The sequence below is a fragment of the Typopeltis vanoorti genome, chromosome 5 (assembly GCF_054136105.1).
Source record: "Typopeltis vanoorti isolate ZY-2024b chromosome 5, IOZ_Tvanoo_1.0, whole genome shotgun sequence".
Classification (NCBI taxonomy): Eukaryota; Metazoa; Arthropoda; class Arachnida; order Uropygi; family Thelyphonidae; genus Typopeltis; species Typopeltis vanoorti.
Window position 1 is genome coordinate 26497347 of NC_143553.1, and position 14137 is coordinate 26511483.

The 14137-nt window shown below is 37.0% G+C and overlaps 1 protein-coding gene across 1 annotated transcript in view; it reads left to right on the forward strand.

Annotated features, from left to right (window-relative positions):
* Window positions 1-2306: 2306 nt before the first annotated feature.
* Window positions 2307-14137, forward strand: part of PAPLA1 (Phosphatidic Acid Phospholipase A1) — a 316868-nt gene continuing 305037 nt past the window's right edge. Inside the window, exon 1 of the mRNA XM_090392296.1 lies at window positions 2307-2543. Coding sequence (XP_090248422.1) covers window positions 2399-2543 — 145 coding nt within the window. The 5' untranslated portion in view covers window positions 2307-2398. The remainder of the gene's footprint in view (window positions 2544-14137) is intronic.

The following is a 14137-nucleotide window of genomic DNA, read 5'->3' on the forward strand; positions in this document are numbered from 1 at the left end:
CGACCAGATAAAGATTCCTCCCGTCGCGACGAGAATCGAACTTAGGCCTATTCCAATCGAAGGGCGCAATGTACCGTCGTTCTTCCAATTGCGCTACGGAGGCGCACCACGTCCGATGCGTGAAACACCTAGTCCCCTTTACCAGATGCTTTTCCAGCTAATTACCTTGCAATAGTAGCCTTATGGATATGGATAAGTAAAGCCCCAATTTTGAATAATTCTTTGTGTAAATTTGGTTGCAAAAATATTTGTGTACACCTTACCATTGTCTAAAATAATGCAAAAATCTGACATTAACTTCTTAATTGCCCTAAAGTTTGTTGATGATGTTGTGGCTCAATTAAATACCGTTCGTGAAACATCAGATTCTTCATTTAAAGATATTTACAATGAAGCATGTATGAAACCCAATAATTTCAGCATTGACATTAAAAAGCCAAGGACTGCATCAAAACAAACATTAAAGTCCAATGTTCCAGCCGATTCTGTAGAAGAGTATTTCAGGAGAACTATTTTAATTACATTTATTTACCAAATATTGACTCAACTTCAGACTGTTTCACTCGACACCGCAACATTTTGAAATATTTTTTTCTCATCTACCAAACGGAATAGATGCTCTAACAGCAAATGCAATGGAAGATTTTTGTCAGTTGTGTGAATTTTATGCCAGTGATTTACCTTCTACAAATCTAGCAATTTTGAACGCCGAATTCAAGTTGTGGTATAAAAAATTTGAAAAACCGTTTGCAATAGCTCCATGCAAAAATGCCATTGATGCAGTTTCGAAGTGTGACAAAATGATATATCCTAACATCTATAACTTATTAAAAATATCTGCAACGCTTCCGGTAACAAAATGCATCAGTGAAAGGTTATTTTCTTCCTTACGCCTTTTAAAAACCATTTAAGATCTACCATGACGCAATCACGATTAAACGGACTGGCTTTGCTATACAGTATAATATACACAGAGGGATTAATGTAACCACGACTGAAAAAATTCAAGAGCTTTGTAAAAAGAAAAGAAAACTGGATTTTATTCTTTAAATAAATTTTTATAATCACCTAATGAATTTTATTTAATGAATTGAATGAATAAAATTTAATAAATTTTAGTTGAACGGATAAAAATATTTTTATCCGTTCAACTCCCCCCCCCCAAGATTATATCCTGGGTGCACCACTGTGCTGAGGTATGATATTTTGCTCAAGTGTGACTCTCCTTCTCTCAACAGAAATCGAGACTGTACGAGTTCCTTATGCAGTGTCCTTTTACCAGCCTGAACTCCTGCAGTCCGTTGAATGGGTGGTTGATCGATTCCCTTTAGGATAACAGATTTGTGTGTCATCTTTGAACATTAGCAGAATTTTGAGTGCTAGCTTTTTGGGAGACTTTCTGTGCGTTTCTTGGAAAGGTGGTGCTCTCAGATTTTCATCGGCTCATACTATCTTTTACATATGTCACGAACGAATTGGACACTGAATATTGCATCATGTGACAACAACTTTCGAAATGTAAGTACTTCTTCACTTAACATTAATGGTACACAGATGTATGGTCGACTCAAGAAATATATTTGCTTGTTTCATATAGGAGTATAGGCCACATACAAAGACAAGAATATACATATTAGTATGTTCCATTGGAACAGATGCTCTGAAAGAGCACCTGTTCCAATCCTTATTTTAAGTGTATTAGTGAGTTAACTAGCAGCTAAGCTATTGAGGGTATAGCTTGATATTGAGTTTGGTCCTCATTAGTCCAGAAGAGTGAATGGGTAACTATCATTAGCAATGATAGGTACTTATCTAAAAAAACAGTGCTGGATATGTGCGCCAGTGACCATGGTTGATTTTTCTTTATTATTATTATTATTATTATTATTATTATTATTACATGACACCTCCAAGGAGTCCAAAGACTCATCGAGGGAGGGTACCTACTTTAAAACTCTCCGTCTCCACCACTTAATCCACTAACTACACCACCGCCATCTACCGCTCACCACCACCACTAATATTTTTTGTCTCTAAACTGCGTGTTTTCTCAACGCACTTTGTTTGTATGACAAGGAATATCGCATTATTATATTATAATATATAAATACTCTTGGTCAGAAAGGAAAATCAGCCATGCCTATTGCAATAAAATGATCCAGTATGTTACAAAATGATCATCATGAAGAAGTTGTTATCATTATTATATAATTTCATTTTTTCCCTCTCCCTAGACTAGCAGAATATATTTTCTCATCCTCGTTTTCTGACTACCAACACAAGAGGGTAGGAAGTATAATATCCATGGGATGGTGGAAAATTGTGTGTTGGGAAGTTTATATGTTACGGAAAGTTGTTCTTTTACGTATTTGTTTTTTGTATTTCATTGTTAACGAATATGGGAAGTAAAGAAAAGAATAGTCAAAAGCAGACATCAGCTTCGTTGCTACTGCAACCTCCTCACTCAGTATTTTCTTGGAGCAATATGGCTAGTGCTATGCTTTTACCAGTAACGCAATCTCAACAAGTTGGCGCTGCAGAAGGTATTTTGTGATTCACTGCCAATTAAGCTCATGCTTATTTTCAGAAGTTTATCCAAGTATCGAAGGGTAGTTTTACTAGATCGGTCGTCTTGTACAAAATATGTGAAACATCTGATTTTTTTTTTATTTTTAATACAATTCTGATTGATGAAAATAGACACATAAAGTAATGAATGTTTTAAATGAGCGAAACCAATACCAACTACGTTTTATTGCTTGTAATATAATTGACAGATTTTCGATCTCGTTCCAACTGGAGTTTCTTAGGATACTGCTTTAAAAATATATTTATTTATTTATTTATTTTCAATCAGGAAAGGGTAAGAGTTTACAGAAAGCTACTGACTGAAACAGACGTCACTTTCGCCTGTACATCATTTTTTTTTTTTTTTTGTCGTAATGTATTAAAATGTTTGGTTACCTTGATAATCAAAAACTAAATGGCTTTTCATTAGGAACTGGTGGGCTAAATGACCATATACTACTTACAGATTCCACTTTTCTACAAGAACACCAAAGATATTCTTGAATTGTCTACCTTGAATGAAAACCCTGTCTCAAACATCAAATCATTAAAATGTTTTGATATACTCCAACAGGAGACACATAATACCAACTGGATATTGCTTTTCAAGGATGTGCACCTATAGTATAATCACAAGGAGAAAGATGGGTTTGATTCTCATGTAAGATGTGAGGAACTCTGAGGATTTTTCAGGCGAAGGTGAGTTGGCCAGTCTCATGGAAGTGAATGGTTTTCCTCCTAGCAAAACAGATACACCATTAGAACATGTAATTAAAAGACAGAAAAGAGACAAGGGCTATATATATGTATACGCATACATACATACATCAGTAACATCATCAAATTGGCTAATGGTGTACAGGATATTATGATAGTACTACATGAAAAATTTGCATAATTACTAACTTCCTATCAACAATTATCCTCCAAATTAATCTTATCATTGAAGATTGGAACATTATCAGATCTTATATTTCTGTTTTCTAAGGCACTTTTTACTGTATCAATCCACCTACATTGTGGTCTTCTTCTGGGTCTTTTTCCTGCCAACCTGGCGAAGAGCACTTGTTTAGCTAATCTTTACTCTCTCATTCTGTTTAAGTAACCATACCACCTGAGATTAGCTGTGCTAACACATTCCTGGATGTTAGCAATGTCAAGTTCTTTCCTAATATACCATTAATGCCATCTCTTTACACCCCTGATCTTTCTCAGGACTCTCATATCTGTGGTCTCCAGTCTATGGTCAAGTGTTTTATTTCTAACCTAGCTCTCAGATCTATAAGTTGAAATTGGTTTGAACACTGTCTTGTTATTATTATTATTATTACATGACACCTCCAGGGAGTCCAAGGACTCATCGTGGGAAGGCATACTACTCTACTTCACTAAATACAGCTCATCCTCTCCACTACTTCTTAATTCTCCAACTACAACACTACTACTACCAATGCCATCTATCGTCCATCATCACCAACAACAGTATTTTATGTCTGTAAATTGCGTGTATTCTGAAGGCCGATTTGTCTGTACGAAGGATGAAAAACCCAAGTTTCCTGGGGAAAAACTCTGCTGCCACTGTATGAGATCGGCTAACTCACCTTCAACTGAAAAAGTCCATATAAGGATTCCTCTCATCACGATGAGAATCGAATATGGCTATACAGCTAATTTAGTGTACTGACTAATTTCTCTCTTATTCCATATAAATTTATTTAGTTGACTTCCTGCCATACTGGCTTTGTTAATTCTGTTGTCTATTTCCATATTTAATTGGAAAGGATAAATTTGTGCCTAGATAGATGAAATGTTTTACTTATTCTATAGGTTCTCCATTCATAATGCAGTTGATATTTTCAATGTTTCTGCTTATTTTCATTGTCTTTGTCTTGCTATTGCTGATTCTCATGCCAAATTTATTAAAAAAGTTATTCAGTTTAGTCAGGGAATCTTGCAGACTTGTATTGGATTTATTTAAAAGTATAACATCATCCGTATAATGTAAAGAGTTGAGATTAACATCTCCAATTTTATATCAGGTTTAATATCACTTTCCTTCATAATGTTATCCATGTAGATAATGAATTACAGTGAGGATAAAGTACTTCATTGTCTGACACCTGATTTAACATCAAGCCATCTTCCTGTATTTCCTTCAGTTGTAACTGCTGACTTACAACTCAAATAAAGACTAAGTGTTGCTTGATATAATGGCACCATATAACTAGCATGTTGAATAGCTTTTCTCTTGGTACCTTGTTATATTCCTTTTCCATATCTGTGAAACATAAATACAGATCTTTGTTATATTCCCTGAATTTCTCAGCTATTTTCTGTAAAGGGAAAATCTGATCCTGACAGCCTCTATTTGGCTAGAATCCAGCTTGTTCTTCACCAAGCTTCCCTTCCACAGTCCTAAGCCGTTCCTCAAGTATACTTGCATAAATCTTACCAGGAATACTGAGTAAGGAAATACCTCTGTAATTCTCATATTCAGTTTAATTTCCCTTTTTATATATGGGTACTATTAGAGCTCTACTCCAGTCAGCTGGAATTTGCCCCTCTGTCCAGGCCTTCTGAACTATGCAATGCAGCAGCTGTAAAATTTCATACCTCCATACTTAGGAATTTCTGGTCGAATATCATCTACTCCAGCTGCTTTTCCACATTTCAAGTTTTTGATGGCTTTTTCCCAATTCAAGTATGGATATTTTTGCTGGCCTGGTTGGCCAAGTGGTTAGCGTATTCACTCTCTTGCCAAAAGGTTGCAGGTTCGAATCACGTGTTGGCATGGATATTTGTGATTGTCTGCAGAAATACTAGTGATGGTGGTGAGTGGTAGATGGCATTGTTGCAGTTGTGGTTAGTTGGTGGATTTGGTGATGGAGACAGAGTTGTTGAGTAGCTGCCTTCCCTCGATGAGTCTTTGGACTCCCTGGAGGTGTCATGTAAACTCATGCTTATTTTCAGAAGTTTATCCACATATTGATGAGCAGTTTTACTAGAGTTGTTTTCTTGTACAGAATATGTGAAATATTTTGTATCTCAATAATAATATGTATTTCTGATTGCATGCCTCTTGAGCGTTTTTTTTACCACTCTGCATTCACTGATTGTTTCATTTAGCAATTTTTCAAAGTAATTACTCCATACATCAAGGATATCTTTTTTTCTCCAGTTTTCATGTCACCTTTATCATCTCTAATTCCTTTTACAGCACTCTTTCGTCCATTTCTGAGCTTTTTCAAAAGCCTCCAGAATATTTTTCACCTTTCTGATATTTCTTTGTTCTTACCAAAGTCTTCCCATGACTTTTGTTTAGCTAGTTTTACGCATTTGTCTCTGTATTCTCTAAGAGCACAAACTTATCTCTAAGGAACTTTGAATATGCTTTCTTATTTTCTTCACTGCTTCTTTAACTTCCTGTGTCCACCATGGGGGGTTTGAATTTTCTATACTTGCAGACAACCTCATCACATGCCTCTCTGGCTGAATCAATCAATGTTTTCTTGCCGCTAATTCTCCAAGGTTTGGTTCCTGTTCCCAAACTCTCATTTTTTCTTGAATAATGTTTGTGTATTTTAGTCTACAGTTTATTATCACTTCAGTGTCATTATCATCAAATTCCTGGTATATTCCCTCTAGGGGATGTACAGGATATTATGATAGTACTTCATGAAAATTTTACATGATTAATACCCCCCCCCCTTCCTTGACAATTTTCCTCCGAAGTACTCTGTTATTTTTCCAAACTCCACTATTAGCAGTCTTCTTATATATCTGTCTTCTAAGGCATTCTTACTATATCAATCCACTTAGAACATACACACACTGTTAAGCTTTACAGCTTTCAACTAGTACCGTGCAAGGGCAAACATGATTTGATATATATATATACACTATGGGGACTCTGCCCCCTGGCGCCTACAGCGCCCAACTTGCCGAGTTCCGGGCTGGTAAGACAAAAAATGTGACAATAACGTTTCAAATTTTGGCTTATCTTTTTATATATAGAGTAGATATATTCTTTTGCTTAAGCTTTATGGCTTTCAACCAGTACCAGTGCAAGGGCAAGCATGACTTGATACTGTGTTTCACTCTGAGGCATTTAATAGTATTCTTACAATCACTGCTTTTATTGTATTGTATAATTTCCTATTTCCCCCTCCCTTTGCTTTTTAGAAAAAATGGATTTCTTTGAAAAATATTTCTCAGATATTGGAAGTTTTTTCCCACTTGGTTAGACTATAATAAATTTAGTTTAATCCTTTATCCAAGTGCAAGCAAACAAAGTTTGCTCCTGAAGTATCTTCAGGACTGGGGCAACTCGTGGTAAAGGTGGACCAAGCTCTCATTACTCCTTGTCTCAGTATCTCCCATAATGCAAAGCACATTTCCTTGTGGACATGTATAATGCTATGCATTAAAGGAAGGGCCAATACCCAGATCGGTTTCGACCCTTATTGAATGTTCAAGTACAGGTCAAACTCCAAAAACTCGGCGTTATTCCCCTCAGTAACAGGCTCACCCTGCCACTGAGAAAAACTCTCAGCATTGGCTCTACCCCGTGGCAGGCTCACCCCACCACTGAGCAGAGCCGCTCATATGTCATCTGAGGGGTGACAGCAACAGCCGTGCCTCAGTTAACTTCATGGGCTACAGCATTGCCATTCATTATCCCCACCTGGGTGACAGCAACAGTTGAGCATCAGTTAAAACTTCAAGCTACAGCATTGCCATTCATCATCCAAGCTTCCAACCGGTTTTGACCTTTATTGAATGTTCAGTTACAGGTCAAACTCCAAAAACTCAGCATTGTTCCCCTCAATAACAGGCTCACCCTGCCACTGAGAAGATCTCTCAGAACCGGTTGGCTCTACACCATGGCAGGCTCACCCCCACCACCGAGCAGAGCTGCTCATTTGCTCATATCTCATCTGAGAGGTAACAGCAATAGCCGTGCCTCAGTTAACTTCATGGACTACAGCATTGCCATTCATTAATTACCCCCCACCACCACCACCCAGGACCTGGGTGACAGCAACAGCCAAGCTTCAGTTAAAGCTTCACAGGCTACAGCATTGCCATTCATCACCCAAGCTTCCAACCGGTTTCAACCTTTATTGAATTCTCGTCAGTGGGTGCAAGACCCAGAAGTGGTGATACTAAGGCAGAAGCAATGGAGATGTCATATTTACCTATGCGAGTTGCCAAAAGGTGTGGGTAGTGGCCCTTCCCTTAATGCATAGCATTGTACATGTCCGCAAGGAGATGTGCTTTGCATTATGGGAGATACTGAGACAAGGAGTGATGAGAGCTTGGTCCACCTTTACCATGAGTTGCCTCAGACCCGAAGATACTTCAGGCGCAAACTTTGTTTGCTTACACTTGGATAAAGGATTAAACTAAATTTATTATATTTCTCAGATACTTAAAAATCAGCTTCGAATCACTTTTCATGGCAAGTAGAATTGACAAAACTATGGGACCTTGCTTACCATTTAGATATTTTAGGGTATTTTTCCTAGTGAAGGTGGAGAAGTAAGGGACTTCCCAATAATTTCTACATATAATAAATTTAGTTTAATCCTTTCAATTTCAATTTCTACATATGTTGACAGACTGGTTGATAAAATGGTTAATTTACCCGCTCTCCAGTCAACAGTTTCAAATTCTGCAGTGGACATGGATGTTTATGATTTTTTTATTATTTTTATTATACAGTATCCCCATAGAGTCTGGAGACAATTCTGGCAAATCACTCCACTCATTCACCACTCTCCGTGCAAAGGATTAGCCCACATTCTTACATAACTTCCTCTGATGAACCCAATTCTCTATTTGTCATATATTTAAAGTTTCCTGTGTGTCAGTTTTATAAAGCCCCTTTAATATCTTAAGTTTCTATCATGCCTCTCTTTTCCATTTATTAACTAAACTTTGTAACACACACACACACACACACACACACACACACACACACACACACACACACACACACCTTCAACATATTCTTATAGGAAGTTCCTCAGACCACCAGCTTTGGTCACTTGCCTCTGAATCCTCTCTATCACCATCTGAGTGTGAGAGTTAAGATAGCGAGTGTTGCTACAGTATGACAGAGTTGAGCTGAGGAGGAGACATAATAGTGAATGAGTCGATGTATAGGTTATGTAGACTTACCATAAAATTTTTTTATCAAACCGGGACATTTTAGTTTGCTCAAAACAGAAAGTAACACCTTCTATGCTAAGTACTTATGATTCAAAAGGCTAAATAAGGGAGTGGTTAACAAAAAACAACATTTCGTAGTAATAATTTTAAATTACTCTTAACTGAACATAACTTATTATTAAAAGGTTATTAATATTTATCACTAGCGTGAACTTTCTTTAAAAATTCTTTGTTATTTTTAATTGCATAGAAAAATTCACTACAGTTTAGTTCACTATTAAGTTTGCAGCACAATACAGCTTTTACTGTTGATTCAGCCATTCTACCCCTCTTTCTTCAGACCATATGTTATTCATTATTGAGAATATCCTTTCAACAGGTGAAGATGTGCCTGGCAGGCTGAAAATGTATTCTATAATTTGGACAAGATTGGGCAATGAAATGTTATTTTCTTTGAAATGACTGAATAGTTGTATCCATTTTTCTTCGCAACTTGTATTTTTCAAAATGTCATAGTTTGCCGACCAAAAAGCTTTTGCAATCACCACTTCATCAAACAGTTGATCCATGTTTATTGCTTTATTTGCAAGAGTTTCATTAATTTTTTCACCTGAAGTTTCAATTTCTGACCAAGTTAATTCATTGTTGTTTATCCAAGTAAAAGATTCTGCTCCACCAAAACTGTTTTCCCAAAGCTCAATGTAAGAAAGACATCGGTCATGAAATTTTGTAAACTCTTGTAGTATTCTATTAATATTAATACTTCCATTATTTTCCAGTATTCTAAAAAGCATTTTTGTTTCTTTAGTATAAATTTATTATCACGCCTTTCGTCAAGATTTGTTTTTAATTTTATAAGTTCAATGACAATATCTGTTGCACTCGCTTTTGTACCTTCCATAATCAAGATAGATTTGTTAAACAATTTGAGTTGCCTGTGCACAAACCACAAATACATTTCACCACAATCATTATCAAAGAACTGTTTTATCATAACCAGACACTGTGTTCTTGTGAAATAAAATATGATTTTAGTCCCTCATAGATTTCAAGTATTCTGTCAATAGCTGGAAGTAGCGAAAGAAAATGGGTGTTGCCATGTTGAAGAACCTTTTTATACTCTACATCTACAAATTCACAGAACGCTTTTAGTTGAGTGACTCAAACTATATAAATGTGGAAATATATATAAATTTTGACTACTAAAGCTTCTATTTCAATAGGTAGAACATCAACTGCAGTTTGAAGACAATTGTCAACGACATGAGCACCAGAACTAATGCCCACAATATTTCTTCCTAGTTCCTTCTTCAATCGACTGTAAATATTGCTTTCTCCTCTCCATTTTACACCCCCAAAATTGGTATTGCAGTTATCTCCACAAAATCCAATAATATTTTGTTATATTATGAGTTTTCATAACTGACATTAAATGGTTTGTCAGTATTTCTGCAGTTTCACCGGGAACTGATTGAAAGTCTAAAAGTTTAACTTTTACTCCACAATCGGTGCAGAATACTGCACAACACATGGCACAGTTTTAAATTCTTTCCTGTTGGAAGAATCAATTGATATTGTCACAAAATTTGTTTTGTTTAAATCTTCACCAAGTTGCTGAAACAACAGTGGCTCAATCACATTAACAACGACAGCTTTACATTTTGTTCTACCCAATCTAAACTTTGTTTCAAAAAGCTTTGATATCAATTTAGATGAACAATCGGCATACTTAAAGCTGAGATTGTGAATAGCAACATGAAATGCAAAAGTTGCTTCTTTAGCAGCTATTAAAAATTCTTTGTCACTTGGATCGGCACCTTTGAAATATGACAATATCGTTGAGGAAGTTGCTGCCGCTGTTACACTAGCCTTATGTTTCGCACATGTCAAGTGATTTTTTATGTCTGAACGCCCACCATGAGCCACAGAAAATTCTGAAGAGCACTGTTCACATTTCACTTTGTCAATATGGCCACAAACTTTTTTCAAAAACAGATAATCCTTTTTTAATTTATCCGTTAACACACAGTTTCTTTTTGGCATTTTGGGGTTAAATTAGTTTAATGAATTTAAAAAAATCACAACACGCCGAAAAGAAACACCAACTCGCAATCTAAACTCAACTAAGATTGCACATGCTCACCAATGACTTGCGATGCAGCGTACAGGCAAGAGTCAAAGTGGGGTATTCGTGTTGCCTAATCGCCATTTTCTGAGGCTGCACTTTTTGTACTGCATGTATATTCTGCACTTTTAAATTTTTACCAAATAACCGGGACAAACTGGCCGGACCCCAGGACCATACCTTCAAATCAGGACAGTCCCAGTCAAACTGAGATGTATGGTAAGCCTAAGGTTATGCAGGAGGAATGATGTAGAATTTGTGGATGTGTAGAGTGAGTTTGATGGACGAAAGGACTTATACAGAAGGATGGTTTGCATCTGAATGGATGTGGTGTTCAGAGTCTGGAAAAAGTGTTATTGAATGAAGTAAAAGTGGATATGCAAATTCAGGGAAATGAGCTTTCACGGCAGGAAGCTGCTTAGCAAGTACGCATAAACCAGTGAGGCAGTTGAGTGTAAGGATGTGCATAAAATGCCTAAGTGAATAGCACTGCTAACAAACCAGAATGGGATAGTTAGTATAAAGCACAAGGACAGCGGTGGGGCTATTGCACTTTATGTAATAATGCCAGGTGCATTCGGAACAAGGGGAGAGGGAGGAAAATTTTGGCAATGTTTGCTTCATCCTGGCCAAAGGTTATTGGCATTAGTAAGACATGGCTGACAGCAGATGATGCAGTATGTTCAGGGAGAGAGAGAGAAAAGAATGGTGTGTGGGGGGGGGTATTATTAATAATAGCCAATAATGAACTGCAACCAAAGAAGGTAGGAGTCGAACTGTAGGTCATCTAGTGTGAGATAGTGGCCAGCAGAACAAAATATACAGTGGTTGCTTCTATAGACCAAATGATGTAAAGGATGATGGGAATAGTCTACATTGGCAAATAATCTCAATGAGTGGAGGGTGGATAATTAATATGGGGGCCATTATTATGGATGGGAACATAGATGGAAGAGGAAAGAACACATGGGAGGAAGAAAATGGAATTTATGCAGTTAATAAGGAATAATTACCTGAGGCAGCATGTGATGAAATGTACTAGGGGTTTGAGACTGCTAGATCTAGTATTTGCATCAGAAAATTTGTCCATAACCAATATGGGACACTTTCCAATATGGAAAGTGTTCATATGGTCTTGACCTTGGAGGTTGCTAAATGTGTGGAATTTTCAGTTAAGATGGGGATATGTGTGGAATTAGGAGGCTGGTAAGTATGACAAACTTAGGAGATTGCTTGAATCAGTGCCATGGCATGCTGACTGGAAAGTGGTAATGGAGTGTTTGAAGGAAGTAATAGCAGACTGTATGCCTAGAGTCAGGAGAATAAATCAGGTATGAGTTAACTGGATGAATACTATCATTAAGCTGGAGTTGTGAAAAAAAAAAAAAAATGGATGGAATTTGAGGAGAAAGGTGACCAGCAGGCATGTGATCACAGGCCGGAAGGGTTTTTGTCTTTTTTTTTACCACACTGGCCAGAAGGGCTGAGTGTGGTAAGAAAGGCAAAAGCAGAGTATGAAAGAAAATAGCAGTACGGACCAAAGATAATCCCAAAGAGTTCTTTCAGTATATTGCAAGTGGACGAATGTTCATGATAGGGAGATAACTGAATCAGGCATAATAGTAGAATTACAAAGTGAACACTTTGCAAGAGTATATCATCTAGATGGAGATATTGCAGTAACAAGAGGCAAAGGCTTATGGAAAATGAGGTAAACTAACTTGGAGGTGCATAGCATATTACAGAACGTTGATGTGGATCAGATGGTGTACCAGCTCAAGTTTTATGAGAAAGTGCTAGGTAATTGGCAGTGCCTTTGACCATGTTGTTTAATCAAAGTCTTGGCTCTTAGCTAGTCCCAAGGGGATAGAAAGAGGAGAAAATAGTTCCACTGCATAAAGGAGGCTCCAAGACTGATGTAGCAAATGACCAACTGATCAGGAGTCATAGTCAAGGTACTGGTGAAGTTGGTAAAGAACAACATACAGGAATGGATAAACAGAAATGGTATTTACTATGGGGGACAGCATGGTTTTGTGAAGGGTAGGTTGTGCCTCAGTAACTTGCTCACGTTTTATAATACATGTTGTATAGTGACAACTGAATTGAATAAAGGTAATAAGTTTATAGCAATACTACTGACCTTAGTAAAGGCTTTTGATCTGCATCCAGTTCTAATCAGTAAACATATCCATAGGAATGGATATGTAGTTGGTGAAATGGATAAGAGAGTGGTTCATGGAGGGATATCAGAGAATAGTTTATTTAGGAGTAGAGTCCAGTAGAAAGCCTGTGATCTAGTGGCGTGCTACAGGGCTCGGTTCTTAGGCCACTGTTATTTAATTTGTACATTAATGTTATAGGAAGGGATCTGAGAGGAACTATTTAGTTGTTTGCCGATTATGCAAAATTGGGTAGAGCAGTAGTTAACAAAGATGTTAAAATTTTAAAATGGAATCAAAGGACTCTCTGCGGGATGTCCATGCTCTCTCATGCAAAAAGATCAAATCATGCCTTAAACCTATTCAGAGTTTCCACACTCACCACATTTTTAGGCAATGTATTCCACTCACCAATCATTCTATATTTAAAGAACTTACTACTCACTTGCTCACACCCTCCAACTTATACAGCTTCTAGGGATGGTCTCTTGTTCTACTCTTGTCTCCCTCTAGTCTCCTTCACATTAATCTGGTAACAACTCCTTTTATATGTCTCAATCATCTCTCTTCTCCATCTATTCACAAGTCTTTGCAAGTTGAATTCTCTCAATCTCTCTTCATATCTGATATTTCGTAGACCTGACACTGACTTAGTAAACTTCTGGACTCTCTCCATTACATCCCCTTGAAACCTAGTGACCTTATCTGCACACAGCAATTCATATATGGCCTGATCAAAGTCTTATACAAGGGAACCATAACCTCTTTTCTTCATGTCAACGTTATCATTACTGTCATAATACCAACTTTGTAATGGTCTTATAATTTTAGTGAGGTGATCTCTTAACTTCATATCCCATCACTTCCTGATCTCTTCCACCTCCTTCAAAATTTCCTCATTAATTTTTATACTCTGCATCCCAACCTTGCCTACTGAATTTCAATAATTTACACTTTGCAACTTTAAACTGACACTCCACTCACATAGTGTAATTGAGATCCTCTTGCAATGCCTACTTCTTATAGTTCTTATTCCCAACGTTGCTTCATTGGCAAACAGCTTTTTACCTCCAATTAAGCTGGTCCCATTGTCATACAAGTTAACATA